The sequence below is a fragment of the Myodes glareolus genome, chromosome 7, assembly GCF_982192425.1.
Source record: "Myodes glareolus chromosome 7, mMyoGla1.1, whole genome shotgun sequence".
NCBI classification, from domain to species: Eukaryota; Metazoa; Chordata; class Mammalia; order Rodentia; family Cricetidae; genus Myodes; species Myodes glareolus.
This window is the reverse complement of record NC_142032.1, coordinates 2,261,686-2,282,899: the sequence shown is the minus strand read 5'-3', so window position 1 is coordinate 2,282,899 and position 21,214 is coordinate 2,261,686. Positions and strand designations below refer to the sequence as shown.

At 41.4% G+C, this 21,214-nt stretch overlaps 2 protein-coding genes across 2 annotated transcripts in view; one reads left to right on the top strand and one right to left on the bottom strand.

Moving 5' to 3' along the window:
- Slc18a2 (solute carrier family 18 member A2) overlaps positions 1-14,872 on the top strand; it is a 33,688-nt gene extending 18,816 nt beyond the window's left edge. Inside the window, exons 11-16 of the mRNA XM_048423847.3 lie at positions 2,380-2,458; positions 2,633-2,684; positions 3,541-3,604; positions 5,152-5,271; positions 5,402-5,535; positions 12,676-14,872. Of these exons, the coding sequence (XP_048279804.2) occupies positions 2,380-2,458; positions 2,633-2,684; positions 3,541-3,604; positions 5,152-5,271; positions 5,402-5,535; positions 12,676-12,780 (554 nt within the window). The 3' untranslated portion in view covers positions 12,781-14,872. The remainder of the gene's footprint in view (positions 1-2,379; positions 2,459-2,632; positions 2,685-3,540; positions 3,605-5,151; positions 5,272-5,401; positions 5,536-12,675) is intronic.
- Positions 14,873-17,819: 2,947 nt separating this feature from the next.
- Pdzd8 (PDZ domain containing 8) overlaps positions 17,820-21,214 on the bottom strand; it is a 58,184-nt gene continuing 54,789 nt past the window's right edge. Inside the window, exon 5 of the mRNA XM_048423846.3 lies at positions 17,820-20,619. Within this exon, the coding sequence (XP_048279803.1) occupies positions 18,419-20,619 (2,201 nt within the window). The 3' untranslated portion in view covers positions 17,820-18,418. The remainder of the gene's footprint in view (positions 20,620-21,214) is intronic.

Here is a 21,214-nt window from a genome sequence, read left to right as displayed (position 1 = left end):
CTGAGGTGGTTCCTGCTTGCTGGGGAAGGCCAGCAGGCCAGGGTGGAGAATGGGGAAATAGGATTTGCAGGGAGCCATGCCAGTCTGAAGTCAGTCATCTGGAAAAACATCTGTTCACAGCCATATGATGCAATGCAGCACTTGAGCCTCATATCCCTTCTGAGTGTACAGGACGGGAACAATGGCTTCTCACAGGGCTTTAAGGGATTTGAGCCTTGCAAAGTTCAGCATGCAAGTTGTAAATTCAAGCGAACACCTTGCTTTGTACTTCCTAATCCAGTGCATGATGGAGTTTGCCAATGGCCTTGCTGCCCATGGAAAATAAGGTCATTGCGTTTCTTAGTCCTGTGTGAGACTGGCAGCCCGTTGCACGTTGAGAAGGTAGGGCTGCTCACTGGATTGAGGAATCTGTCTGTGTCCCTGCTTGAGGTTATAACCGGAGTCTGATACATCAGGAATCTATCTGGGCCCTCAGAACTATCTTCTTTGATGAGAAAAAAGGTCTGTCTGTGGGCCAAGGTCAAGAGTATTTGGTTGACTGGTACAGTCAGCGATGATATACACAAGGGTCCTCTGGTTTTGTTCTTTAAATTAACATTTAATCTTAATCTTATACAAAAATCTACTTCCTTCTTCCCTGCAGGACACCTCCTCTAACACTGGACTGCAGTCCTCCAGGGCAGCAATGAGTCAGAGTGGCAGCTACCTTGTCAAATGGGATCTGGTCCTCAGAGTTCCCACTGAAGAGTCCCTTCAGTTTCATTTTGTTCCTTTGACCCTGAGGCTCTATGTCAGTGGCTGTTTGCCCTGCTGTTATTTTTCTCACAGTTTGCATGGGTATATAAAACCCATGGCCTTTGGTTCCGACTAATCCTGAGGCAAAGTCAACATGATTTCTATTACCCAGCCCAGCCTGGTGTGCAGAGTGTTGAGGTTTGTCACAGGCTTTCTAGGGTCAGGCTTCAATACCGTCTGCTTTGGAGAGTGTGACCAGCTGCAGGTCTGAGGTTCTCAGAACTCTATCTTACAATGTTCTCGGCAAGTCGTATCACAGATCAAACGCTGTCTGATTCTTTCCGTCAAAGACAATTCCATGGTGACAGGACTCATGTTTTCATTGCCTTCGTTGTAAGCTGGTGGTGTGCTGTGCACAAGGCTGTCAGTAAATGTTTGCCCAATCAGATTATACTGAGTGACTGTTTGGCCTCTGCGTATTGCTAGGTGTGATGGGAATGATTTCCAGGAACATGCGATTGCTCTCCGCTATCATTTCCCAGAATCCTAGTCCTGGCACGGTTCTGTTTTGCGTTTTGATCATAGTACCCGTTAACCTGAAATTCCTATTGTGTTAGAGGTTCAGGCTTCTGCCAGCTTCTCCAGTGTTTAATAGAATCGTGCTTGGGTAGACAGCACTGATGACCACTCACCATGTGTACCTAGTATACACAGAGATGGTAGAAACAGAGCAACTCTGACTGTTGGAGGGCAAGACTTGGAATCAAGTCTAGTATATCTGATTTTAAGGGGAAAATACTGAAATTAAGAAATTGGAAAGCAGTCTCTTATCAAGAGATTGCCCTAGTATGAACTGTAGAGCTGAAGTGGACAGATCCTCATGGCTTAACTTGACGGGCCTTTTGTTCAGTGCTGGCCATGTTCAAGGCAACTTCTGACCTTGCCTGCTGGAAGTTGCTCCTGGTTCAGTGTCTCCCCTTGGAGAGCCATTAAGTCTTGGACATAAAATATCTGTCAATCGCGATTTTACCTTGAAAAAAATGACCAAGTAGTGTTTTTTTTTTTTTCCTTAAGAAAGGAAGATGTTCACAGTTAATTGAGTAAAACAGGGCATAGAGCAGTAGGGGTTATATGGTCCTCTTTGTGTGACAAAGCCTTGTGTGAACACATACATGTGTGTAAACTTACAGGGAAAGTAACGGTGGCTTTGGCTTGTTTCCACTGCTTTCTTTTTTCTTGGTCCTAGTTTCCCCCAATTCTTTCAATGGCTGTGCCTTTTGCCAAGAATTGCAAAAATGAGAACACATATGTAAATGCCCAGACCACACGGGTGGCCACTGCTGAGCTCCCAAAGCTGGAGATTGTCTCTGTTGGTCCGCATGTAATGCTGCCACCAGACTCAGATGGAGGTGAGATGGAGCCACTGATAGAGAAATGGTTTCCATTTCTGGAGCGTCTCAGCAGCTTCCTGGGACGGATAAGCCATGTGGGGTCCAGACTGAAACCGGATATTAGCTGTGTGGGTGCAGGCCCCAGACTTCATTTCATCTTCTCGAATCATCGCTGCAGTGTCTGTGATTATTAGTTTTTCTGACGTGTGACTTGTAGCAGCACTGATAAGGTATCCTTTTCATAAACCCGCAGGCATTGCTTTCTTACCAGCAAGTATCTCTTATCTCCTTGGAACCAATATTTTTGGAATACTTGCACACAAAATGGGAAGGTAAGATGAAATGAAAGCTTTCGTTCTATTGTTTTGACAATAATGTGGGTCTTTGAAGAAATTCATTGTTTCTGTCTTCGCTATTACAAGTAACTGCTGTGATTTTCATTGAAGATGTGTCTTGGGAAAAACACTGTAAGTGTTCGTTTATTGATGTGCTTTTTCTTTTGATAGGTGGCTTTGTGCTCTTCTGGGAATGATAATTGTTGGAATCAGCATTTTATGTGTGAGTGAAAGACTGCATTTGACAGGCAGTCGGGGGCTGGGAGCACATGGGACTGAAACTCTTGTTTTGGATGAGACTTGCTAGGCAATATTTTATAACAGTTTGTTTGCTAATATTTGGTTTCATTATGTTCTTCATTTTCATGTTTTTCATCTTAAAAGTTGAACTTTTCAAGGTCATTTCACACATTTCTGGAAAGATTCCAGTGGGTATATTATGTAATTTTAGGTCAGATGTTATTTAAACTGTTTTATTATGTAGTTTGCCAAGTTATTTTTCTATTATTGTTTTTATTTTTTGTAGTTTTTTTTTCTCTTAAGGTCTCGTATGTAGCCCAGGCTGGCCTAGAACTGACGACAGTCTTCTCTGCCTCATTCTTGCACATGCTGGGTTTACCCATGAACCATCAAACATGACAATGTCTTAAATACTTTATGGCAGCTACTCTGAACAATAGCAAGATTACTCCTGAAGAGACGTATCTTAGTGGCCAATATCTCCGGAAACATGGTTGTCTTCTCTGTGATAAAGCTGAGGGTGGACACAACCGCCCTTCAGAGGAGCCATGTACTTAAGTTTTCACAGCAGTCAGAATTTACATTTTGGGTTTTGACATATATTTATTGATTGATTGCACTGGAGATTGATCCCAGTGTGTCATGCACGGTAGGCAAGAGCTTTACCACTGAGCCACACCCTCACTGTAGGCTTTGGATTTAAAGGTAAGGATGACAACCCCCTTCCTTTCTCTGTTCTCATTCCTATGTAAAAGGTATTTTTAGGCTTTTTTTTTTGATAAAAGATGATTTGTTAGCGTCAATATCTTTTATTTTAGCACATTAACTTCCTCTTACAGATTCCTTTTGCGAAAAATATCTATGGACTCATCGCTCCCAACTTTGGAGTTGGTTTTGCAATTGGTAAGTCACATGGACCTTGTGCCTCAATTTGGAACCGCCTCCTCTCTAGCCTAGATTCTCTTCTTGAAGAGTGAACAGACTGTCGTTAGGTTCCAAAGCTCAGATTTCCAGAAGATGATGTGGAGGCTGCCATGGGGTCAGCTTAGGAACAACCAGATGCATGGAGATTCCTGTTGAGAATCAGGTGGTGTTCGCAGAAGCAAACTGATGCTTCAGGGCTGTGTGCTAGCAAACACATGCCTCCTGATCTGTTCAGTTAGAATCTGAGACCAGACCTTCCCATGTGCTTTGCTTCTGAGGCTTGGTAAAGAAAATGCAGGCTAATGAGGTACCATGCTGTGCACTGCAGGGATTTTCAGAGGCAAAGGAAAATAAAACATTAGGGTAAGTCTTGACTAATGATATGCTTTTGTTTCTCATTTATAAATACCGATCATCATGATAAAAATAAAGGCCAAATCTGTTACACTGTAGTGTCGGCAGAAAGAATGAGTTCCCGGGAAATCTCTCGACCCTCTAGAGGAGGTTGGGTGTCCCTGGCATCTTATGTCTCCCCATGGGCCTACACACCAGTCCTGTTGTAATTTGTTCTTCAACTCTTTGCTTAATATCCATCCGCCTCTTAGGTTTTACTTCACTCTTTCTCTGTAGCAGGCTGCACACACCAGATGATCAGGAAACAGTAAACAAAGCAAGGCCATTGCTCCCATCCACCTACCGTTGTGGGCCAGCCCCTCGGCATGGGCTCACGGGCACCAGTTCACCACAGTCAGTCATCATAACCGCTTCCAAAGCACCCCATGTAGACAGGAGGATAAATGCTCAGAGGCTAGGTATGACCATGCTCATTCAGCTAGGATTTGCACCCAGAACTTGAACTCATGTGCTCTTTCTGATACTTGTCCCTTTGCTAGTCAAGAGGCCCAGCTTGCCACACTGGTCTTTGTTGTTGGTTGTAGCCAACTAATGATCCAAACTCTTTAGGTTTTAGTTTTCTGAGCAGGAATAGAAGCCCTTTCACCCTCCACTGAGTTCTAGTACACAGGCACTTTACAATTTGGTAACTCTCGTGGTCTAAGGCCTGATGTTGGAGGCAGGCTGGAAAGAGGTTGGCTGGTAGATGTATGTGTGCTAACTGGCAAGGGAAAAGTGATTGAGAAAAAAGTGGATCAGGAAGGCATAACCTAGGAGGCCAAGTTCCAGTGGCCTGTAAAAAAATATACCACACCTGGAGAATAGTAATAGGTGAGTTGCCAGAGGATTGGGTCCTTCCCTTTACCAAAAAGATGAGCCGTTACAAGAGATTATAAGGTAGTATCAGACAGCCTACAAACAGTGGCCTAATAAAGACTCCGAATCCGGAATTCCACTCCTCTCTCTGAACCCTTCTGCTTCCTATCTGTGTCAGGAGTCTGGCAAAGATGAACAAGTAGCAATGACAGAAGGAAAGAGCTGGCAGTGGACTGAGCTCAGGACACAGTCCCTAGCATTCAGCTTGTATCTGGTTTATATCACTTTTCCATACGCTGTTCCTTGCCTATCCACAGGGATGGTGGATTCCTCCATGATGCCTATCATGGGCTACCTGGTGGACCTACGGCACGTGTCTGTTTATGGAAGCGTATATGCCATTGCGGATGTGGCCTTTTGTATGGGCTATGCTATCGGTAAGAATATGCTGGCTTTCAAGATACCTTTTATCTTAATGGTAGATAAAACCTTGTAGAAATAAAGAAATCTTTACATTTTCTTGCAATAAGACATTTGGAGAAAGTGCTAATTTCTGTTTTCTCAAAGGTCCTTCTGCTGGTGGTGCCATTGCAAAGGCAATTGGCTTTCCTTGGCTCATGACAATTATCGGGATAATTGATATTGTTTTTGCTCCACTCTGCTTTTTTCTTCGAAGTCCACCTGCTAAGGAAGAAAAAATGGTAAGAAAGCTGTTTGGGTTTTTTTTTTTTGATAGTTTTGGTATGGCTATCTGGATAGTTTCTGCATAGAAATTCTAAACTACATTTCTGCTCGTTTCCAATAGAAGGCCCCAAGCGGAAGCAGTAACAGTTCCTTTTCAGTCACTAACACAGTAACTACTTTCATTCGTATTATTTTCACAGTTATTGCTTTTAAGCTTCATGTTCATGAATTTGAAGAATAAGAATAATTTTTGTATTTGGATTAACATTGTATAATTCTTGCCAATTAAATATAACCCTGGGATAATTCAATCTCATTGGTTATGGTTCTTGAAAATCCTCCTGCTTCCTAGGATGTGGTTCCAGTTGCTTTTCTTCTATCCTTACAGCATTTAGCGATAGTTGGTATCTTGGTCCAGTATAAGAGTCTGGAAATGTCTTTAGTCTTTGTGAAAGATTGTCATATTTACACCCTGGGGCACACACGTGAGCGCAAAGAACTATTTAGTTCTTATCTTCGTGGTTAGAATCATGGCCATGGTCAAGCTATAGAGAATAAATGTGCTTCTTTTTCAAACAAGTTCAAATTATTGGCTCTAAATCTGAAGTGGGAGGTGTGTAATTCTCATGCCCTCTCATCGTCTGTCCTGGCAGGGGGGCTCCAGACTAAAGTATCAGATGCTGGTATTGTTTAGCTGAAAGGAGACTGTCTGGACTAGGGATGAAGGAGAAGCCCATGGGAGGTGGTAGTGTTGTGCCTGGGGGCAAATATAAGGCTTCTTTGTCATGTTCTTTTGGAATGGATGAGAAGAGATTTCGGTAGGTTTTCTTTCTCCGATATTGTCGATTGAATCTGGGGCTCTGTGTGCACCAGGCCAAGCACTGTACTTTTGTGTTTCATTTCTAGCCCTCTTTCTATGTTTAAAAATGTTTCATCTTGAGATAGGGACTCATTAAGTTGCCCAGGCTGGCCTTGAGTTTACTCTGTAGGGGACAAGACAGGCTGGGAAGTTAGGATCCTTCCTGCTTCAGTCCAGGAGCCGCTGGCGTGACAGGCCTGTGCCACTAAACCCAGCTTTCTGACAAGAACAGGTCTTAGTATTTTATCATTTCTTGAACGACTCTTGATGGTTTCCTCCAAAAGCAAATTTAAAGACAGAACCAAAATTTAGATTGTATAACCTATGTTTGTCTGAGGCATTTCACATCCACCTATCCATTTACTGTAGCTTAAAAATACATCGATCTCTAGCCACTGACTTTGTGCCCAGAACTATACAGGCTTTGACTAGAGACTAGTTTCTCATGGATGGCTCCCATGTAGCATGAATTCTAATCATTCTTAATAAAAATCCAGAGTCAGATATTAGGGGGTGAAAGAGGAAAGATCAGAGAAGCAGTGCAACCAGCTGCTAGAGAAACCTTTTACCTCTCCCGAATCCTCAGACTAAAGGGGCGATCCTGTCTCTACTCATCCTCAGACTGCATCTGATCTCGTTTCTCCTCCCAGCCATATCACTTCCCATCTCAGCCTTTCTGGTGCTGGGATTAAAGGTGTGAGCCACCACTGCTTGACTGTTTCTCTTTTAGACTGGATCAATCTTGTGTAGCCCAGTGTGGCTTTGAACTCACAGAGATCCATCTGCCTCTGTCTCCCGAGTCCTGGGATTAAAGGTATGTACCATTGTTGCCTGGCCTCTAGTGGCTTGGTTCTGTACTCTGATCTTCAGGCAAGCTTTATTTGTTAAAACATAAAATGCTCTACACTCGTAGGAAAGGAGGGGGTGATGTAGAGATCCCTGGGTGAAAGCATGGCTCCTTCACTGACTTCTTGCTTCTACCCTGGTTGTGGGCATCACTGTGGCACCTCTGTTTGCTGACCTGAGCCCATATCCTTCAGAGGGGATAGAAGACTCCACACACAGCGCTGGAAACCTGTCTTTCTGTGGCCACATTATCAATAATTTGATTAAGGCTGAATGACGGTTACTCCCAAACCTTTTTGACTAAAGAAATTGAATTATCAGTAAATGTTTCTGTCACCCGGGAGACAGTTAAGACTCTTAGGGATCGTGAAGGGCTGGCATGGGCCTGAGGGCAACTGCACTGGCTCCCCAGTCTTCTCCACTGCACTGGGAAATGGTAACTCCTCACAGGAGTGACTGTCCCCAGGCTCACCCATGCACCGTTCCTGCTGCATTGAAAGCACTGTTCTACTCTGCTCACCCGGTAGCACCCAAACATCTTTGCTCTTCAAGGCAAGAGCTTCCTTTCGCTATCCAGATTCTGCTGGGTGGGCGACCAGCACCAAGACAGCAGACGTTAGTGGCTGTTGTGCTATCTATCTGTGGCTTCCTGCATGCGCTAGTAGAGGAAATGAAGCATGGTAGGAGGTGAGAAGCATTTGTCTAGCCAGTCACCACAGTTTTGAAAAATGGTGGTAGAAAACCAGTTTTTTCTTCACTTAAACCAGTGCTTTAGTTCATCTTTAAAAAATACTGAAGGAAGTGGAGGAGACAATTTTGAAAGGCAAAGCAGTAAGAATGACAGGTTTCAGGGTCACTTCACTATAAAATGTCAAAATTCTTAACCAGTGCCCATTGAAATAAATCATTAAGTCTTACGAGGTACATTTCTCTGTCTATAACTAATGCCCGTAATTGGAGGAATGCCATTTGACTGGCAGTGGTAACATCTGTGATGGTGCCCAGCAGGTGATGTTTGTTGATTGTGCAAGAAAAGTTGAAGAGTGGGTGGAAGCCGACAGCCTCTAATGACAAGGGGGAGTGTGGCAGGGCGTGTGCCATGAAGGGGAATAGATCACCACTCACTCAGCACACGCATGTGCTGAGCTACAAGATCATGAGCCACCAAGTGTCAGAGACATGGGGACCAGAAGGCATTCCACCCCAAGCAAAATATTCTTTCGTTAAGTACTTTCTGCAGTCGTGTGTGAGAGCCACCTATGCCGCTGTGTTTCGTAGGCTTATAAGTCATAGCAGGCTGTGAATTGGTTGTGAGCACCACAGCTTTTATTCCATCCATAGTTTTTTTTTTTTAAAAAAAAATAATGTTCTGATAAAGACAAAGGGGAAAGTCCTCCTGTTGCTCAGTCTCTGTAAAATGTAAGGCTTATCAACACTGCCATTTGAGGAACACACCCATAATAAGACAATGACACAGGACTCTGACTTCTCAAATACCCAGGAAGATTAGCTGAGTTCTGAGATAGGTTTTGGTTTTCAAGTTTAAAGAATTATTTTTAAAAGGTAGGATGCCTTTTAGTCTTATTAAGTTTTTGTTGCTAGGCCAGGAAAGGAAGTGGTCTATGGATAGCAGACACCTTTAAGTGTATAAGGTGTGTAAGGTCTTTCTAGCTTAGACCCCAGTTCAGTGCTGAGGAGATAGTTCAATCGATAAAACTGCTTGCCACAAGAGGATCCAAGTTCATATTCCCAGCACTTATGTAAATGTCAGGCAGATGTGGTGGCCCACCTGTAACCTCAGCGAGGAAAACAGAGCAGAGGATCCCTGGAGCAACCTGGCTGGCTACACTAGCCAAATTGGCAAGCTCTGGGTTCAAATGAGAGACCCTTCCTCAATACATGAAATGAAGCATGAAGATACCTGATGTCAACTTCTTGTCTTTACAAGTGCATGCATACACACGTACCCCACACATGTGAAAGTCTACACACACACATGCATGCACAGCACTCCATAACACATAAAATACACTTAAAAAGGATTCTTGTCCATGGGCTAGATGGGAATATACATGGAGTGTACATTATCATCTACTTGTAGACACCTGTCCCTTTTCTGGGCACTTACACAGTGTACATAGTGAATTGCTTTTTTTCTAGTTAAGAAAAACAGAATGTTTCTACTGGAATGTTCTCAAGTCTGAGATTGGAGCGCCCACCTTCTAAGTGCATTTACTGATTCACCAGCCCAGCACTGAATTTTTGTTACTTTTCTACTTCATTTGGTCTGTTTTTCCCCCCACCTCGGAGACCCCAGCTTTGCTTTGTGTACAGTGATGGGAGTAAGGTATCTGGCAGAGGCTTGGATATATCTAGGCTTTGCTGTGCCTTTGGTGCCAATCCCTCTTCTCTCCACTTCTGCTCCCCTGTGGTGTGTTGAGTGCTAGCCTAAATCCCGCCAGTTTCATGGGCCACTGGGCACCAGTCCCTCATGGACTTGTGTTACCTGCTCAATGCTGTGTACTTCTTTTTTCACGGCACACTATCTGGCATATTTAACTATGTAGTTTTTAAAAAGTAAAACTACTGCCCAGTAAGAATCTTGGGAGAAGACATGAAGCTAGGTTGTAGATGTCGAAACAATATTCATGAAAAAAAGCTGCCTGAAACGCACAGGCTATCAGCTGTATTGAAAAGTTCTGATTACCCGTACCTTCATGCTAGAAATAATCATTGGAATGAACTCTGCAGTACATTGCTGTATATCTGTGGGTGAGCACAAAGTGTACATGTTCAAGTAATCCATGCATATAGAGGCCCAAGGACAACTTTGGATGTTGTTCCTCAGGATCTGTGTCTACCTTGGTTTTTGAGTTTCCTGCTGGCCTAGAGCTCACCAAATCTTGTTGGCTGTTTCATTTCTCTAATGCAGGGATAACAAGAGTACACCATCACACTGGAGTTTTTAAAATGTGGGTTTTAGAGACTGAACTCAGGTCCTCATGCTTGCGAGGCAAACATTTCTTTACCCATTAAGATATCTCCCTAATCCAAGTACAGCTTTTTAAGACAGGATCCTGGCTGGTCTAGAACTCTAGATCAGGCTGGCCTCAAACTTAGAGATCCATCTGCCTTGCATCCTGAGTGCTGAGATGAAAGGTATGTGCAACCACATCCAGCAACTCCCAGAACAGTTTTTATTGAGCATACATTCTGTGTTCCAGTCCTGGAGTTCTCAAGGTTACCTATAGAAGTGAATGGTGAGTGCAGAGATGATGGTGGTCGTGAAGAGGGCAATGCTGCCTGTGGACCAAGTAAAGATCAAGGCTTGTGCCTGGTGCTCCTGGCTTTGGTGGTGCTTTCCAACTGCTGTCTCCATTGCCTCCTAAGACCTCCTGGCCATGGTGATTTAGTGCTTTACCTACTACCCTCTATAACCTATGATTTGCTCATTCAAGCCTGTCTTCTGCAAATCTTCCCGTCTTTCAGGATTCACTTAAGCTCCCATCTCCTCTGAAGAACATTTGCTAAGCCGTAGGCTCCAGTGAGTCCTCCATCCCTGGGGAACCTGTGCATACCTCTAGAGTTGTCACTGGTACAGGACCTTTAGGGTAAGGTCAGAAATACAGTAGGTGCCCTAGAAATCCATGTCAGCTGATAACTGCTACAGTCTTACACCATGTATTGTAACCAAGGCAGTGCTCTGAAGGTTGTTGATAGCACAGTCACTGTGAAGGTAGGAACCTGGGATTTCACTTTTAACCTGCTCCACTGCCCCCAGACCATCTCTACAGTGACCTCTGGCACACAATCTGGAGAGATTACCTTCAGCTATCAAAGGCTAAACCTTTGTGTAACACAGGGAGAATGGTTCAAAATGCAATGTCTGTTACCGCAACTATTTTAATAATCAAATCCTTTAAGCACAACTATCAATTCACCCAGCAAGCAGCATAATTGGAAGGGGAGCAAAGTTTGAAGCTGGCGGCTTGAGATGACAGCCTGACTAGGGTCACATAAGACCTTATCTTTGTGTCACACATCTGATCACTTGAGAATCTCTAGGGAAATGAGAAAAGGGTTAAGCACTGAGTGGCGTCTTATCACATCTGCAGGACAAGAGCTGGGGATAACGAACAGACACCAAGATAGACTGCCACAGGCAGGCTCAGAACACTTTAATTCACTTAGATTTGCAGACTGCACACACGTGAGTGTGCAAACACACACACACACTTACTTCTTGGGGGAATGGTTCCTATAAAGGAGGGAGACTGCTAAGACATACCTGATTCATTTGGTCTGTACAGACTCCCACTGCACTTCTCCAGCTGCTGAGTGATTCTTAAAAACTGGAATTTGTCTTGGAGCTGCCTGAGCCTCTTGCACCATTATGCCACACTGTTGCTGTCTGCACCCACAAGTTCTGATCTGTAGACTCGACAAATGTGAAGCCAAAGTGTCTAAAAAACAATTATCTGTACTAATTGCACATTAAAAAACCATCCCTTAGTTATACTACACATTTGCATTGTATTGTTGGATATGTTGAACTGACATATACATGGAGAATATAGTCTATGCAAATACACTGTTCTACATAAAGGACTTGACCAGCTGTAGTGGCTGGGAGGTGAATATCCATTGGTGAAGTTCTTTAAGCCTGTGTGCCTACTTTCTCAACTTCTCACCTAGGCTTACTGTGAAGCTAAGGCTTTCATCTACTTGTACTCATGTTCCTGACAGGATGTCAGGCTTGGCCCACGGTGGGCAGGAATAATGACTCCAGTACTTCTTGCTGAGGGTGCTTTGGAAAGAAAGCATCGCTTTTGTGGATATTTTTCCTTTTACAGTTATGGGCAAAGGACGTTTACATATACATTTGTGCTAAAAAAGAGGGCAGCTAGGGTCTGGAGAGAGATGGTCTGAGCATCACATCTGTGAACAAAGCCCTAGGATGTTTGACCTGGGAAACTAAAGAGCCATGGCAAAATGTAGTCTAACAAATTGTAAGACAATCTGTGTAAGTGGTTACCATCAGAACAAGAGCCACAACTGAGTAAGAGTGGATTTAGGTTCCGATTCCCTCTATTTCTTACAAGAGTTCCCTTCAAAGATCTTCATGAAGTTCCCTGTAGTGGCAGTCTATAAAATGGAAGTTGTAATGCAGTCTCCAGCTTCCAACCCTTACAGGACTCAGTTTAACTTTTATTGAACCCAATCCACCCATCTTTTGTTTCACAAAGCTCAACTTCCACCTACAACAGGTACAATGAACACATCCCAAGGACTACTTCTTGCCTATTACCTAAAACTTTTCAATAAGTGGAGAATTTGAGATTTGAAGGTCAAGAAATGGCAATTGCTTTCAAAATAACAATTAACAGCAGTGGGTTAAAACCATCATATCTTTACAAAGTGAGACGCTCATGCACTTGCATTTTGCTTTCAGGCTATCCTCATGGACCACAACTGCCCCATTAAAACAAAAATGTACACTCAGAATAATGTCCAGTCATATCCCATCGGTGAGGATGAAGAATCTGAAAGTGACTGAGACCCTCTAAGTTGCCAAGTCCTTAAGTGTGTATCAGTGTTTCCAGTGAAATGACTCGTGCAGAGCTGTCTTGATCACATCATCCATTCCTGGCAAAGAGTAAAACAACCAAAGGTGATACTTTCTTTTCCATGGCTATGACCGACTGCCAACAGCCTTATAAAGAAAAAGCAGCTTTTCTAGGGGTTTGTATAAATAGTGTTGAAAACTTTATTTTATGTATTTGGTTTTATTAAATATTATACAATATATTTTGACGAAATAGGTATATTGTAAATGTATAAATATTTGAATCCAAATCAAATATAATTTTTTAACTTACATTCACGAACACTTGGACAAAAAAAAATCTTGTATTTTTTTCTGAATACTGGTAATGAGTGTTTAAAGCACACATTATCTGAGACTCTCCAACAAGAAACTAGAGGTCTGAGAAACAATCATGCAAGACAGCGTTGTTACGTAGCAACACTGAATGCGTTGCTATTTAACTTGTAATTAGTATCAATGTTTTTGAGTTAAAAGCTAGTCATTTCAAGCACAGAGGACAAGAAATTGTGTCAGCCATCTTTCAGACTTATTCTTAAACCTTTGCTGGCATTAGTATTCTGTTATAACCACCTGCCTGGAAATGGATAGTTGTAAATTCTGTTTTCTGTGTCCTATCATTGGCAACAATCATTAAAGCCAACAAGGGGTGAAAGTAAATGTCCTGAAAGTAGAGAAAAGAACTCAAATGTTGCTTTCTTTGAAAGATATAGACTTGATGGTCTTACTGGGTGAAAATAAAGTATGCATTTCTACACTGGCAAGGTTAAGCATGGTGTGATTTACCAAACTTAGTTCCTGTTTTGGGAAAGGAAACAAAGGCTATCGAGCTGCTATGTGAACAATCAGACTATCACATCTGTATCTACTTGTAGGTCATCCAAGTGTTTTTCTAGAGATTTGTTAATTTTGAGTTGCTTTTATTTTTTAGACTCCTAAAAGTTGTTCCTATCAATGTAGAAATGAATTTCAAACAAGGATGAAGGAATGAAATTGTCCATGTCTAACATTATTATGTTAAGAAGGATAATAGGGTGATCAGGGCACTTTCCCTTTCTGGAGCAGGAAACCCATCTACAAATGTGTATATGTTACTGTGTCATCTTGTGTGTGGAGTAGAATAGTTTTTCTAAGCATGCCAACACTGATGTACCTTTTCCGTGTGCCAGCATTAGTAAGCCTTATCTGTAGTGCTTTGTATGAGATTACAGCCTCCCAGAATATAAACACAGTGTGGAATATGTCTCCAATAGTACATGTCAACTCTGCAGTTGTTAAAAAAAAAAAAACCTGTCAGTTTTGTTAATCTGAATTGTGTTTGTGTGACCTTGGACATTAAGAGAACTTTAGGACAACAACCCCTCAACCTTATTGGCTATTACACATTCGTTAGGATGTGGCTAATACTTCTTTTGCTTTATGGATCTTTCTGTGGGACCTTGGTGATTTGAAGTCATGTGTTTGAGGGAAACAGGTTCCTATTCATTAAACTGCTGGATAGTCACAAGGTCTGCAGCTCTGAAAGATGGCTGGAGAGGAACTCTCACGTGACTAAAATCAAAAGGTGGGACTTGCGCTTTAGAAGTATTGTGGTTAGAGAGGGCTTGTAGTTCTCCTTGCCCACAGTACCATATGCAATAATTGATGCTGGTGTTGTTTCTGCTTCTGAGGGGTCATCAAAGATGACTAGCAAAGGCATGCCAGTTACTCAACTCCAGGGAAAAGATAAAACATTTAGAACTTTTTAGAGAGCAAAAGAGAACTTGTTTCCAAGGGGAAGGTAAATACATTTATATGACTAATATCCTGGGTACACAAGACTGAAAATAGAGTGTTTAAAAATACTGTGCATGTTCCAGAAAAAGAACTTATACCTCTGAACATTTTTACAAAGTAGAGGTTGCTTTTGTTTGTACTTGGTAATTCAGACTCACAAATCTTAGTGAGGTAGCAATGGATACTTAACTTCTTTTGACTGCTAAGTGTATCTCTCTGTCCTAGTTGCACTTTAGCTAGGCTACTTAATAAATCTTCTTGAACACTGTTCTGTGCCTGCCTGTATTCTTTCATAAACCATTTCATCAACATTGTTGCTGGAATAAAATACATACACATTGTTCTGGCTGTAGATATTTAATTATTTGCAGGCATCAGGCAAGAACCCCACCAGGCGAGGGTGAACCATCCTCTTTGCCTTTTCAGTTTGTTTTAAATGAAACATAGGACTTGTTACAGCCTAGCAGTGTGGAAAAACAGTGAGCTGCCCAAAAATTATTCTAATTGCTGTGAACAGATAAATTATCTGATGAAGAGAGCTGTAATATCAAGCCATCTGACGGAACAGGCTCTGGAAGATCTAGAAATTAGGATCATTGTGAATGGGGTAGACATGGTAGGTTCCAGGATTAGGGTGGCTCCAGGATTAGGGTGGCATGATGTTTTACTCAGATCTTAAGGAACATAAAGGAATCAAAAAGGATGAAGGTAATCCCCTTTTCCACCGTTCTTTGCTTTTTTTGGAGGGAGGGGATAAGGAAAACTATCACCTCAATTTAGAAATTAATGCATCTTTTAAAAATTGAAGTGATTTCAAACTTACTTTAGAGAACTTAAAAATTTAAACTCTATTTTCTTACTATTACAATAAAATATATTCAAAATGTTTTAAAATTTTTTTAGATAGATTTTACTTTCAAAGTTTTAGGCTGTTCTTTTTCTTAGAATGAGAAAGTATCTACCCAATAAGTTCTAGTATTGTTGAATAAACTTTGATACTAAGAAATATAGCACAGCTGGATGTGGTGGTGCATGCCTTTAATCTCAGCACTCCAGAGGCAGAGGCAGGCAGATATCTGTTGAGTTCGAGGCCACCCTGATCTATACAATGAGTTCCAGGACAGCCAGACCTATAGAGAAAGACTGTCTTAAAAAGCCAACACAATAAATAAAAAAGAAACATACATATTGTGATTGCAAAATACTAAGATGTTGTTCATTTTGTCTAACCCAGTCATTCATCTAAATACCAATGAAGAGAACACACTTTAAATAGTCCAATTTTTCTTTCCTGAGACAGGTCTCATTATGCTATTACCACATATTATAGCATTAGAAAAAAATCCATACATCTGTTTCAAAAGGTAAGGTAGCAACAGTTAAAGTCTGAATGCTTTTGCAAACTTGTTTAGTAAAAATGGATTGTTAGTTTGTCTGCATGGCCAATTACATCAGGTATAATGCCACAGAGATGAACCAATCACCTTGTTTTCAGATGCCATCAAATGAAGATATTCTTATTTTACGTGGTAGTCTTTATTATTATTTTAGCTATTGATAACATAGCATGGCAGCAAGATTACATGAGTAATGTAATATAATACAACCTTTTAAACTGAAGCCTTATCCCTTACCATGCTCTAGGGTATTTGGAGTTTCCCCTCCTTCCCTGCTCTAAAGTACAACTGTGATGCCTCTACTGTCTCTCCTAATAGAAAAATATTGCACGGCATTAAAGGTCTATTTTACAAACATCATTAGCAGCACTGTCGAGCTTTCCATGATTGTGGATCTGCAGAGATAAATACTTTGAAGCATGAGTAGGTTCTTAGAACTAAAGCTTTGCATTACTTCTATAGCTCTTTCAAATAAGTCAGTGCAGGAGCATGCTTGGGCATCGCTAAAACTTTCATGATTTATCTGTATACATACCAGCCACTTACAGACGCGTCACCTTCAGGTAGCAATGGCAAGTTACTGTTTACAAGATGAAACATGGCTATACATCAGGCAGATTGCTTCAAGCATAAGATGTGGAGCAACATTTTAGCTTCTGGGATTTGTTGTGGAAAGCAGGGATGGGGTGGGGATCACACAGATAGGAAAGTCTGTGTCCTAGTGTTCACTTAATAACAAGAGAGTTAGCTATTGAATTTAAAGCTGGAATAACCTTCCACACTCAACAATGCTTTTCTCATGTAAGTAATACCTTTTATGTTCACAGCTTTTTACTGCTCAAAGCGCTGCTGCAGTTATGCTCCTGTTTGTCTCACAACAGCCCCGTGAGGTAGAGTAGGTACCTTCGGAGATAGAGAAGCTGTGTGACCCTCTGTGACCTGCCTATGCTGCAGCGCTCACTCAAGAGCTTGGCCTTAAACTCCTGTTGGAGTTTGAACTACAGACTGGACCATTCTCTTTACTATATCACACTACAAATTTCCCTGCAGCCAGAGAGCAGTTCCATAGTTTTAAATTAAGTTGGTTTATGTGTTATCATAGTGTTATTGTAAAAGGGAAAAACGCTTTTCTATTCTACAGGTATAACAGGCTCGGACTTTTAAAGATGCATCAATAGGGGTCAAGCTCCCACATTTCTCAGTTGTGTGTTATTAGTATCCATTAGATGAACCCAGTACCACAGCAGGCCTTCATTTTTAGAGAACTAGTCCCAAATCCTATATTCTGTCTATTTTTATTTTTCTTTACAATGAATGATGATGGTCTGAATTATTAAAGAATTCAGAATGATTGACATTCCTTTAAGGCTACAGACACCAAAGGATGTATGTAGTAAACATATTCTGTATAACTGCCCTCCACAGCATAGTCCTACAAACGAAGCCAGTTATCAATGCAGCCATTTTCTGAACAAGTACTGTGAAATTTTAAATATCCTTATACATGCTTTATTTCCTATGAAAGAACCAAAGATGAAAAATCATGAATGTTCATAACTTCCATTTTAAAAAAAAGCAATAACATTTGAAAGATATATCAAAATCCTACTGTTAACTGTTCTTCAGTAATAAAATCTTGTTATCCTCTCTACAAAATTCTTCACCAACTAGATTTTGCATTTATCCTCTATTCAATGCAACTTCTTCTAGCTAATTACTATAATTTTACTATACTTCAACTGCATAAAAGCTTTAAAAAATATCACAGAAGCATAAGAAGCAAGCAATATATGTAAAAAAAACTAAATCAGCATAACATTTTAAAGCTGTACGGTTTGCTTTCGTTTGTATTTGGCAGCAACAACAAAACAAAATAAAACAAAACAGAAATCCTCCCAACCCCATATAACAAAACCTCACGCAGTACGGCTGACAAACCTCAAAACATAGAAGAAAGAAGATTCAATTCTGTTCCCTCAGTGATTACTGCTGTCAATTTAGGCATGCAACAAATTTTCTGTTATAACCGTGATGAATGAGAATGAAAATATTTCAGGAATCTGGACAGGATCTTACTTAACATTAATTCAATAACAAGGAGGAAAGAAAAAAAAGGACAGTGAGACATCACAATACATAAACACAAAGTTAGCTTACATAATTAGAAAAGGTTAAAAATAAATTAATAAAACCCAATTCCCAGTATAAACCCCCAAACCAATAAGAATAAACACAATCCAAAACAACCAGTTTGGTGAGCTCGTTATGTTTCTGCTGGAAAACCACCTTTCATTCTTATACAAGCAAGCAACTGTAGAAGCAGGCCAAAGCGCACCACGAGAGAACTGAAACATGGCTGTATCCGTGGCACACCAGATGCATTTTGTCCCCAACCACTTGAAAGTTTAGTTTGTCTGCTACACAGACTCTGATGGGCCAAACAAGTCATCCGAGATGCTACTGAATGGCTGAGAGTCGATCAGTTGGCTTATTTCATTATCAAGGTCTTCTTCTGTATCATCTGTGTATTTGTTTACCTTTTTCGACTGCTGGTCTAAAGACAGGCTCTCTAAGGTCTCAATATCTTCAATGCCTGCCCTGTAGTGGATCATCAGGAGTGTCAGAGCTTGTAGTCTTTCACCTGATTTAGTCAAGGCAGCAGAAAGAAGTGATTTTTTTCTTGTATCAGTTGTTTCTTTTTCTTCTCTAACAAGGGAATTATTGTGTTCCAACTCCTGATCAATTTCATTCTGCAGTTTATCCAGCATGAATTCTAGCTTTTGGATCCTTTCTTCTGTTGGCAAGCCTCTATACAGATCACGGCCGATTTCTTTCACTGCAATGAAAACACTGTCATCCAGCCCACCTTCCTTTCTCACCAACTTTATTCCTGCACTGTGCCCTCGTTTGGAAGGACTGTTTGGACCACACACCTCTGTGTCACTTCCTTCATTGTCTGATGTGTTGGGTGTGTGCTTTGGTGATGGTTCCACAAGATCTGTTCCTGGTTCAGAAACACGAGCTTTAGAGACTTGACGCAAATTTAGTAAACGAGAGCTAGTATTAATAATGTGCCTTGTCAAGCCAGTTGTTTTATGGACTGACTTATTAGCTTCCATCTCCACACGAGGAGGAAGGCCCATGAGTGGTTCCTGTCCCTCCAACCTGAGGTTTTTCAAGGTCCGGTCTATTCGCCTCTCAGTTGCTCCACAAAGAGGTGTCTCAGCTAGACACTTTTCTTGACATTTTTTATGACAAACATAAGCACAGAACATACACTGGGAAGCAGCTTTTGTCCAGACTTTTTTCTTACAGTAATCACACCAAGTTGGGTTTTGGAACTGAGTATCCTGGAAACTATGTTTATTTTCTGACAAACTCATCTGTCCAACAAAATGTTCCTCTTTAGGGAGTGATGAAACTTCCTCAATCAAATGGAGTTCTTTTTCTTTCTCTATGTTAGGAACTATGTGGTGGTCTGGTTCTCCTTCCTTCAAATATTTGAAATGAATAGTAATGTCACCGAAACAAAACTTGTCGTTGAAGCCCTTTTGCATACTCAGACTGCGCAGTGCAGTTCTAGTGACCATGGCCTTAGGAGCCGGGGCTTCCAGTCTGAACTTTGAAAGGTATTCCATGTTTGATGTAGCTAGGCAACCTAAAGCCACCTCTTCAAGTTTTAAACTAACATGCCCCAAACAGATGAGACCTCCTAACTTGAAAGGATCCCTGCACCACAGTGCAATGTTCAGGTACCTGTGGCAGGCTTCTATGTCAAACAAACAGGATGCTCTGGTTCTTGACCACTTTCCTACCTTATTACGATAAAGAACCTCTGATGATTCCCACATCTGATGGTCATCCGAAGGGTCCTTAGTAGGACCAGAACTTTCTGAAGTAACATCTTTTACTACTTCTTGCTTTGCTGAAGACTGCTTACCTGCTGCTCCATCTTCTCCATGATCCACGCTCTTCACTTGCTTTTCAGCAGGTTTCTCTGTAGGAGGAGGAGGGAGCAGCACCTTCTCTGGCTTTTCAACAGCATCTGGGTCTGCCTGAGTTGGAGTGTCAGTGGAAGGCAAAGGAATTTTCACTTGTGGTCGTGGTGGCACAGGTGGTTTGAAAGTGGATCCCTGGGGTTTGGACACTGGTGCTGCTTCTGTGGCCTCTGAAGTTTTAAGAGCTGATGGTTTATTTCCTTCTTTAGATGGAAGTTTTTGTGGTGGTGGATGGATTCCTGAAACTAATTTACGATTTAAAACTGGGGATATAGCGCCAAGGGGTTTAATAGAAAGCGTTGTTGGAGTGCGCTTGGGACTGGGACTTAAGGGCTGTGCCTCCTCTTTGAACTCTGTTTGTACTCTGACATCACTTGCCAAGTCTTCAAATTCCGAATCAAGGTCTCTATTTTCAGTATCCACTGGCAACCCAGCAGCTTCTTCTTCATAACCTGGCTGGCAAGCACTTGACAAAAAGTTTTCTTCTAACTGGCCCAAACTGTCTTGCAGCACGGCCCCTTGGTTGCTCTGACCAACAGGTCTTTGGTAGTACACTAGGACGCGGTCACCAGCCTGCTTGATAAGCTTCAGCACCTGCAGTGTGGATGTGATTTTCACACCTGGCCAAGATTCAAAGGGGAAAACATGCAAATTACTGAAATAAGACTTACCTACACTGTCTTTATCTCATGATTATTTAATAAATTACTGAAATAAGACTACCTACACTGCCTTTACCTCATGATTATTTAATAAATGGAAGAGGAAACCTCAAAAAATATTTCACTTAAATTTTGAATTGATCAGCACAGGGTGCCTGGAACTACTGTTTCCTGGATGATACAAAAATCCTGAGCAGCTGCTAATTCCTAGCAGCTTCCTGTTCCCTCTTGGCTTCAACAATAATATGTCCCAGTTGAATTGCTGAAGTAAGCAGAGGCCTACTTAAACAGGTTTAGTAAGGGATAAACCACACTTTGAATGATGGAAAGCAGTCATTTTACTGAAGAAAGTTCTCAAATAACTCCAGGAATTGTAAGCAAATGGTTCAAATTTAGAAACCAATGTCTGAAGTAAATATAAGAAACAAAATACTATAAATAACAGACCCTTTCACAGATCCTGTTGAATAGCCATATACGTGATTATCAACCTCTCTATGAAGGGAAGAGAAGAGGTAAGATGCTTTCAAGGTAAACAAGTTGATTACAAAGT